Genomic DNA, 9,788 nt, shown 5'->3' with positions numbered 1-9,788 from the left:
TTGATTTATTGTAGAGATGAGGTCTCGCTGTCCAGGTGGGTCTCGAACCCGCGGGCTCAGCAATCCACTCACCTCAGCCTCCCAAAGGCGCAGGATTACAGGCTGAGCCATCGAGCCTGACTAAGCAGTAGATTTTTAAGTATGCATGCCACATAAAATGATAAGTATGTGAGGTAATGCATATGTTTATTAAATATGTTGTACGTGATAAATTGCTTTTTCTTTTTGAGTTGGAGTCTCACTCTGTCGCCCAGACTGGAGTGCAGTGGCCACTCCCGGCCACCGCAGCCTCGACCCGCTGGGCTCTGGCAATCCTTCTGCCTCAGCCTTCCGAGTAGCTGGAACTACAAGCGTGTGCTACCATGCCCGGCTAATTTTTTTGATTTATTGTAGAGATGAAGTCTCGCCAAGTTGCCCATGCGGGTCTCGAACCCGCGGGCTCAGGCAATCCACTCACCTCAGCCTCCCAAAGCACGGGATTACAGGCTGAGCCACCGAGCCCGGCCTCACCCAGAGACTTCTATCTGGATGTATAAAAGTCACTATAGCGTTGGCTCATGGGACAAAGCTGCCTGGGATAGGTCTCATTCAGCTTCTGATGCTTCCAGGTCAATGTTTGTTGGACATCTTCCCAAAAGCAGATTTGACCAGGGAGAGGTGGCAGAAGGGTGAGAGTAAGTAAGTGCACATCGATCTTTAGTGAGGGAGAGACTGGCAGCGTGGGAAGAAGTGGCCTGAGCAGTTGGCTGTGGAGAAGCCCATTCCTGCCCACCCCCAGACGCGCTCAGGGCTGGGAGGTGCAGGTGATTCTTGATCCGGGAAATCCAGTCACCAGCTCTGATTTCAGGACCGAGGACCAAGCCTTCTCTCTTCCCTCATGCCGAATCTCTGTGTCATCTTCCTCCTTTTGATGAAAGGGAGGATGAAGGGACTCAGTGGACAGGAAGGAGAAGGGGGCTGCTCCTCTTTCTCCCCACTGCCTTGGATGTGGGGAGGGACAGCGCTCCCTTAGCCTCAGGGATTGAGGGACTGGGGACTGCTGATGAACAGCCCTGTGGGGGTCCCTCAGCCATTCCCTGGGGGGGCAGGCTTTGTGCGCACCTGGCCCAGAAAAGCCCAAGTCTGGGCCCCCCTGCCTGCTGAGGTCTCCTTTCCACAGCTCTAGCAGCTGTGGTCCCCACAGGCCAAGCCCACGTTGTCTAGGCGTCCGGAGGGGCTGGTGAGAAAGGAAGGAACCGCTGTGACTTCCTGGGCTGATTGCTTCCTGCGCTTCTGTGACAGGGGAGGCGGAAGTGTGCTCCAGCCCCCTCCTGCTGCAGGGGAGGGGGCAGTGGGCCAGGCACACTAGCAGCAGATGGGGCTCTGCTGCCAGAGCCAGGCGTCCTGTCCTGCATTTGCCCCTCACACTTGCTTCCAGAGTCCCAGGTCAGGGCGGGCCCTGGACACAGATCCCAATAAGACCCTTCGCAAGGAGAATCTTGAACAGAACAACTATGTCCAGGGACAGCCAGGTCCTGGGGTGGAGGAAGGACATTGTTAACTGCTTCCTAGGTCCCCCGGGGATACTGAGGAGCATGTCTAGGGAGCCAGCAACATGAGTATTGGGACTCTGTGAGGAGGGGGCTCTTTTCATGCTCCCGGGTTTGGTGGGGGCATTTAGAATCTGAACTCTTCAGAACCAGGACTTGCTACCCTAGTGGGACTAAGGCTGCCATAGTGACCATGCTCAGCCCCAGGCAAGGTGTCCCATCTACCACATTGTCATGGCAGCTCAAAGCAATGGGAGATGCTACCCAGGGCCACAAAGCTCCTAAATGGCCACTCAGTTATCCTCTGCCTCATCCCCCCCAAGAGGGGTGGTAGTGAAAGACATGGTGCTCCCAGCAGCCTCACTGGCCTCGGTCACCCACAGCAGGCTTCCGTAGACCCTCACACAAGGAGCGTTTGGGATTTTGGCAGCGGGGAGTTTGCAGCCCAGCATATCGCTGGAGGTCACACCGGAGCCGGCTGGAGCCCTGGCCACCGTCTCTGGGCCATGCTGCACCTCCTGCATCCTGCTCCTGCTACCCGACCACAGGTCCCTGGACGTGAATAGGAAAGAACCTCCTCTGGCCACAGCCGAAGCTTCCAGAACCACACTCAGGGAACTTTGGTGGAACCCTGGCTCTGGGCTGGCTGCTGAGTGGGCCTGAGGCTTCTCTGCCCCTTTCTGGCTCAAGGACAAAGCCCTGCGAGTTGCCCCCCTGGGATGTCTACGTTAATGGCTGGATTCAGAGCCTCAGAAAGCAAGGCTGCTGAGATCACATCAGTGGCAGCACATCCATTATGCAGGAAGCTCCAGCTAATGGTTCCTTCCCTGCTAGAGGCTCTCTGCCTTCCTTACACTACCCACGCGCCACTCTCCCCCCCCCCCCCCCGCCCACCCATGCTCCCAGGGACACAGCTTCTTCACATTTCCAGGCCTTGCTGAAGGTCACCCTGAGTTCAGGAAGGAGGAAGGGGAGGAGAGCCCAGGCCTCCTAGCTCCCATTTAGAAACTCCAAAGGGATCAGCAGACTCTTCCGTCTGGGAGGGCAGGCAGCAGGTTGTGGCCACAGGCAGGTCAAGGACAGGCTCCAACCAGCTCAGAGGACCCCGACCTCCACACCCACTCTGGGCTAGCACCTGCCCCTCAGCAGACCATTAGGAGATGACTCCCTAGATGACTCCTCTCAGCAGGACTCCCTAGGGGAGGGTTCAAAGAGGGACCCGGCCTGAGACGGAGGGGCAGTGAGAACAATGGGGCGCTTCAGCAAGTTGGGCCAGGGGCACGGGTGCCGAGGACCAGTGAGAAGCTGCCAAGAGCTGGAGGAAACCAAAGCAAAGGTCAGGAATGTTCCCAGGGCTGCTGGGCCAGCAGCCTGTACTGTGCCAAGGGAGGGCCTGCCCAGGGCAGGGGAGCGTGGACAGGGAGAACAGCAGCCACTGGCGCCCGAGGTCCAGGCGGGTCAGAAGAGAAAGTTCCTGGGCAGGAAGGGTGGGCGGCACAGTTTCCAGTTCCAGGAGCTCGAGGTGGAAAGTCCCCGTCTCTCCTGGCAGGCTGGACCAGGCCAGGCGTGCCCAGGGCACAGGCTTTCTAGGCCTTCAGCAGTTGGCAGAGGGTGGGTCAGGAAAGGAGTCTTGTTTAGAGAGAGTTTTTCAGTCTCGGCACGACTGACATTTTGGATGGGATAATCCCTTGTTGTGGGGTGCGTGGGCTGTCCTGTGCATCGTAGAGTGTTTGGCAGTATCCTTGGCCCCCACCCACTAGATGTCCAGTCATGGGTAGCACCCACCACCCAGTCATGACAATACACATGCAGAAAGTCCCCTCTTCTCCTTGGAGAATCACTGGTCTAGAGAGATACTTTTCCCTAGGGCTGAGCCCACATTCTAGGAGTTTCTATGGGGCCCACGGCAGGTGTCTGTGCAGGCAGGCTTCTCACCCAAGTTCTGAGCTCTACGTCCAGCACTCTTCCAGTCCTCTGTTTCAGCACTGGGTGAGCCAGCCTTCCTTCCTTCCTTCCTGATCTTGATGTGCCCCCTTTCTACCATTTACTAATCCTTCAGGGAGGCACGCACTCCTTCCTGGTCTCTGTTCCCTGTGACTGGCTTGTCAAATCCTGGTCAGTGCTCCACTGTTTTCATTACTCGGCTTTCAGAGTCAGTCTTGATCATTAGAAGATAAACTCTCCACTTGTTGTCTTTTAAAATGTTGTTGATGATTCATCTGCATCTTCTTTTCCAGAGGGAAATAATTTTTATTTATTTAAGTGTCATTTTTATTATCTACACGTACCAGTAGGCGGGGTTGGAAAATTACGGCCAGTGGGCCCAATTTGGCTCACCACTTGTTTTTGTTAATAAAGTTTTATTGAAACACAGCCAGACTCATTCATTTACATGTCCTGACTGCTTTTGTGCTACAATAGCAGAGCTGAGTATATGTGACAGAGTCCATATGGCCTGGAAAGCCTAAAATCAGTGCCAGCTGCAGGGACACATGATGTGTGCAGTCACACACAAGGCCCTGGACTCTGAAGGGCCCCATGCTAGGTGTCTCCATCTTAATTTTGGAACAAGAGACCCCACATTTTCATTTTGCAGTGGGCCCTGAAGATTATGTAGCTGGTCTTGTGTAAAATATTTATAATCTGTCCCTTTAGAGAAAAAGTTTGGTGACTTTTGGGTCAGAGTCAACTGATTCTGCAAGGTTTGTTAGGATAGTCAGAAACCTCAGGGCTGTCTGTTCCCCAAAGACAATGACTTTCAACTTTTTAGGTGATCCTTCCCATTTATCTCTGTATCTCTGAATGACATGCTTACATTTCTGCTGCCTTCATCTATGACTCTGCTCTCATTCCTAGCCCACCCCCTAACTCCAAAGTGAATGCATGTACACGCATTCATAGCACTGTGTATATACTGCTTAGAGTAGAACCTTGAAATAAACCATGAATCTTTTTTGCCTCCATGCAAACTTCTGGTTTTCCCGGGCATAAATAATTGTCTTGCTTTTTTCTTTTGCTCAGTTTTCTATCTTCCAATTCTAAACTCTCAGCCAGTTGTCCACATCTGCTCTCAACACTCTCACTCATGCTGGCTGTTTGACCAGCTGCGTCTTCTTGGAGATGCTGCTCCAAGAGCCTTCTGGTGTGCTCCAGGTTGGATTGTTGCCCCTTATCCCCACAGCCCATTGTTGTCTGGGGCTCCCCTCACCTAGTTTCTGAGTTGGAACCTGATCCTGGGTACCATGATTTCTCTCTCTTGGTTTTCCCTCGTTTTGGTGGAGCACTTTCTGTGCACAGTTGTACGCATTCCTGGGCTGTGCCTTGGAATGACCCAGAGAGCTTAAAGATGCTAATGCTCAGGCTCCAACCTCAGGATGGCTTGGATGAGGCCCAGAAACTCTTATGCTTACAGTACCACACGATGGTGATTTTTGTTGTTGTTGTTGTTTTTGAGTTGGAGTCTCACTCTGTCGCCTAGATTGGAGTGCAGTGGCCACTCCCGGCCACCGCAGCCTCGACCTGCTGGGCTCCGGCGATCCTTCCACCTCGGCCTTCCGAGTAGCTGGAATTACAGGCATGCGCTACCACGCCCGGCTGATTTTTTGATTTATTGTAGAGATGAGGTCTCGCTGCCCAGGCGGGTCTCGAACCCGCGGGCTCAGGCAATCCACTCACCTCAGCCTCCCAAAGGCGCGGGATTACAGGCTGAGCCACCGAGCCCGGCTGTTTTTTGGTTGTTGTTGTTGAATCGGAGTCTCATTGTCACCCAGGCTGGAGTGTGCAGTGGCACACTCATGGCCACCACAGCTTCTACCGGCTAGGCTCAGGCGATCCTTCCACCTCAGCTTTCCAAGTAGCTGGAACCACAAGCATGCACCACCACGCCCGGCGAATTTTTTGATTTATTGTAGAGACGAGGTCTCACCAAGTTGCCCAGGCTGGTCTCAAACCCCTAGGCTCAGGCAATCCTTTCGCCTCGACCTCCCAAAGTGTTGGGATTACAGGCATGAGCCAACGTGCCCAGGCTTTTTTGCTCTTCTTTTGGGGAAACTTCTTTCACTTTACCCTCTAACATTTTTATTAAATTTATTTTCATATCTACTGCTATGCTTTTAATTTCCAAGAGTTCTCTTTTGTTCTCTGAATATCCAACCCTTCTTTCCCATCCTCTCCATTATTTTTTATAGCTTCCTGTTCTTGTTTCTTGGGTGCAGAAATTTCTCTTATCAATCTGGAAATATTAGTGCACATTTTGGGGAAGTTCTCTTCTCCTTGCATGGTCTTGGTTTTTTCCAAGTTGACTTTTTTCCACTTGCCCATTTTGACCTCCTCTTCTGTAATAGAGATATTTCTCAGGGGTGATCCTGAGATGTCTGCTCACTTAAGAGAAAGGAGACTGAGAAGTTGATTGGAAGCTGGAATGCTTGGATGCCACTTTCTGATCCATTTGGTTATAGGATGCTCTGGTTGGGCTATTTCGTTGGGGGAATCTCTGATGTCAGTAACTTTAAGATCTTTCCTCTTAGCAGGGCCATTTTCCTGAGAAGCCTTTCCAGTCTGCTGCTGAGAGGGTAAAGGCTGGCTGCCGGGCTTCTGGGAGCCAAGTGGGAAAGCAGGCTGGAGGCTCAGCACTCGGAATGGATATGGTATTCCATCCCCTTCAAGTGTCCCCCTTGCCTTTCCCAGAATTATCCCTGTGTGATAGCACCTGATGGCTCCAGGACAAAGACCAGCTCCAGAGAACAAAATCCCAGCACTGACAGCTACTCCCATCACCCAGGCCTCTGAGCATTGCCTTCTAATACCTCACAGATGTGGCCACCTCTCCCATATCCACCATCACCCAGTTCAGGCTGCCATTATCTCCCACCTTGGCCTCTGATACAACCACCTATATCTTTACCTCTTGCCCCTCTCACCCTTTCTGCAACAAGGAAATAGGGTGGCTCTTTCAGGACACTCCTATGCTGAAACCCCTCTTGGACTTCCCATGCACTCAGGACAGGGTCCAGCTCCTCCTCCCAGGTCTGGCTTCTCCTTACCTCCCCAGCCTTCCCTCTGCGGCTCCTTCCCACCCCCACACATGGATCCTGGTGCTCATCTGACTCTCTCCCTTCAAGACAAAGCCCAAGCTGGTGTGGTGGCTCATGCCTATAATCCCAGCACTTTGGGAGGCCAAAGCGGGAGAATCATTTAAGACCAGGAGTTCAAGACTAGCCTGGGCAACATAGTGAAACCTCTATAAAAAATAAATATGAAATTAGCCAGGCATAGTGGCATGTGCCCAGAGTCCCAGCTACTCAGGAAGCTGAGGCAGGAGGATCGCTTGAGCCCAGGAGATCGAGACTGCAGTAAGCAAGACTCTATCTACAGATCCTGGCACCTATTACCCCTTCTGAGAGCACCTGCTCTTCTTTGGGACCCTGAAGGGAAAGTTTTCACCTCCATATCCACACTCTGAGTGCTGAGCTTGAGCCTGGGCTCCTGGCACCTAAGAGGTGCTGTGTTGAATTGGGTCTTAGAGGTCATTCATTGCCACTTGCATCTCTGGAGAGTTTTTCTCCAGGAGCTGACTGCTAGGGGATAGGCTCACTGACCCCTCCCACTGACCCTGTGGGGCCACCTACTAGGTCAGTGAACTGGGGCCTCATCAGCATGAGCATCCTCCCACTGCTGGGACCACCACAGCACATGCTGGTGCTCTGAAAGGCAGAGATGGAGGCGCCACCTCTCTGGTGTTTGGGATGCTGAGCGTGACCTCCAAACCATCCTGCAGGATCTCAGTGCTATGGCCTTTCCCAGAGAGGAGGCCGTCCCACCCAGCTGCTTTCCTTCCCCTACAACAACTGTTTGAAAGTCCATTTCTATAAAAGTCCTAATGGGCATGGCCAAGGAGCCGGTGCCCTTGCTACAGCAGTGTCTCTGGTGAGGAAAGGCATGAGTAGTTAGCGGGCAGGCTGCCAGGGCAGCCAGAATGGAGCAGTAGAGCCGAGTTCATGGTGCACTTGTTAGGAGTCAGGCACCTGGTACTCACCCACCCACTTAGAAGGGGGCATTACGATTTCTGTTGCTTAAACCGGGAAAGTGAAACTCCCTAAGTGCTTTGCTCAAAGTCACATAGCCGGAAAGTGTGAAAGATTTGAACCCGGGACTCTCCAACCCCAGCTGCACCGTTCTGCATCCCTGGCACCAGGAGAAACCGTGAAAGCCTTTCTGGTTCTGTGGGTAACTTTGCTGTGTGATTCTGGTGGGCTCCTCAGCCTCCTCTCTGTGCTTGCCCAGAGGAAGTTTCAGCAAGGCAGTGGAGCAGGTGCCCCCCTTACTCGTGAGAATCATGGGGCACTTACTCTGGAGCCCGGAGATGAATGATGTAGAACGCTCCCTCCTTAGGCTAATGGATTCCAGGATCTCAGCAGGGGCAGGAGGCTTGGACAGGGTGCTCAGCACCAGCATCCCGTTGACCAGGGTGAGGCTCAGCAGTCCTTTCCTCTGACTTGTCTTCCAGTAACTGGTGCCCCTATCAGATGTCCAAGCTGGTCACCTTCATAGCTGCTTGCAAAACGGAGAAATTCCTCGTCCACTCACAGCAGCCGTGTCCACAAGGGGCTCCAGACTGCCAGAAAGTCAAAGTCATGTGAGTGGGGGGAGGGCAAGTCGGCCATTTTCCCAGGCCTTGTACAGGCTCGCCCAGGAGTCACTGATCCCGCCCTCCTTCCCCAGGTACCGAATGACCCACAAGCCCGTGTACCACGTCAAGCAGGAAGTGCTGACCTCCGTGGCCTGGAGGTGCTGCCCGGGCTTCAGGGGCCCCAACTGCCAGCACCACGGTAGGGCTCCCTGCGGCCCCCTCCACCCTTGTCCTCTAATCCCTGAGATCAAGCAGCTCTGCTGGCTGCTAGGATCAACATCTGATGCTTTCTTCTGCAGATTCCACGGCGATCCTTGAGCCTGCAGATTCAGGTGATGGCCACCAGGATCCTGGGGACGGGTCAGCCAGCTTCGAACCTGGTGTGTTGCTTTCCTGGAAGAGGCAGGCATGGCAAGCTGGCAGAGCTCATGTATCCAGTCCTCCCTCCTCCTCAGTGCCATTTTTTTTTGAGTCAGAGTCTCACTCTGCCACCCAGACTGGAGTGCAGTGCAAGCTCGCAGCCACGGCAGCCTTGATCTGCTGGGCTCAGGTGATCCTTCTGCCTCAACTTTCCAAGTAGCTGGAACTACAGGCACAAGCCACCATGCCCAGCTATTTTTATTTATTTATTGTAGAGACGCAGTCTCACCATGTTGCCCAGGCTGGTCTCGAACCCATGGACTCAGGCAATCCTCTCACCTCCGCCTCCCAAAGTGTTGGGATTACAGGAGTGAGCCACTGCACCCAGCCAGGCAGTGCTAATTTTGGAAAACCTTCCCCCTAGAATCAGCAAGGTCTCCTCTGTGGCTCTTCACCACCTTCCCCCTCAGTGGACCAGGTTCACAGGGCCCTCAGCTGCCTGCCTGCTGGCTTAGCACACATACCCTTTTTCTTGATCCCATTTTCTGGGAAAGACTGGATCATCTGGTGCAAGCTCTTATACCTGAAAGAAGCCTTCCCAACCTCCCCTATGCCTCTAACCAGGGCCAGGAAGTCAGCACAGGAAACCCACCAAGAAATACCATTTGTGGCAGGGCCTTTCTAGGCTGCGCCCAAGGTTGAGATGGCAAATGAGTTTTACCATATGATGAACTCCTATCTCTTGACAAGGGCTACTGAGAATGTTGAGTGCCCACATGCTGAGGAGGGTAATGTGCCATGATTGTTCATGTTTGTAGTGGGTATGGGAGGTGGGTTGAAGGCTCATTTGCTATCCGTTTACCCTCTTGGGGCTAAAGCCTTTTCTAAGCTCCTGCTCAGAGGACATCAGCACATACCTCCCCTGCTCTCAGTCCTGAATCTCCTCTGCCAAGGCCTGGTGAGTTAGTCCTTGACACTGATGTCTGGCATGTACTCAGGCCACCCGGCGGTAGAGATCAGCGAGGTTGAGGTGCAACAGGAACAGCAGGAACGCCTGCTAGGAGATCTCCAGGATGACGTTCACCAGATGGCAGACAGCCTCCCAAGTCTGAGGAAGGCCCTGGCTAGTAGCCTCACAGCTGCAACCATGGAGGCAAATCAGACGGAACTCAGTGAGTGACAGGCTCTAGGGGCCAAGGAAGAGCCTGGTCACATCGTGGGGAGGGGTGGGAGAGGAGGAAGGAAGGCTCCAATCTCCGAGCCGCACCCCC

General features: G+C 53.5%; 1 protein-coding gene across 1 annotated transcript in view; it reads left to right on the top strand.

Moving 5' to 3' along the window:
* MMRN2 (multimerin 2) overlaps nt 1–9,788 on the top strand; it is an 18,517-nt gene that overhangs the window by 1,601 nt on the left and 7,128 nt on the right. Inside the window, exons 2-5 of the mRNA XM_008060119.1 lie at nt 8,035–8,163; nt 8,250–8,356; nt 8,457–8,537; nt 9,516–9,689. Of these exons, the coding sequence (XP_008058310.1) occupies nt 8,035–8,163; nt 8,250–8,356; nt 8,457–8,537; nt 9,516–9,689 (491 nt within the window). The remainder of the gene's footprint in view (nt 1–8,034; nt 8,164–8,249; nt 8,357–8,456; nt 8,538–9,515; nt 9,690–9,788) is intronic.

This window comes from Carlito syrichta, unplaced genomic scaffold (genome assembly GCF_000164805.1).
Source record: "Carlito syrichta isolate Samal-C Ts95f unplaced genomic scaffold, Tarsius_syrichta-2.0.1 Scaffold304516, whole genome shotgun sequence".
Classification (NCBI taxonomy): Eukaryota; Metazoa; Chordata; class Mammalia; order Primates; family Tarsiidae; genus Carlito; species Carlito syrichta.
The sequence above is the reverse complement of the archived record's forward strand: the minus strand, read 5'-3'. Positions and strand labels throughout refer to the sequence as shown.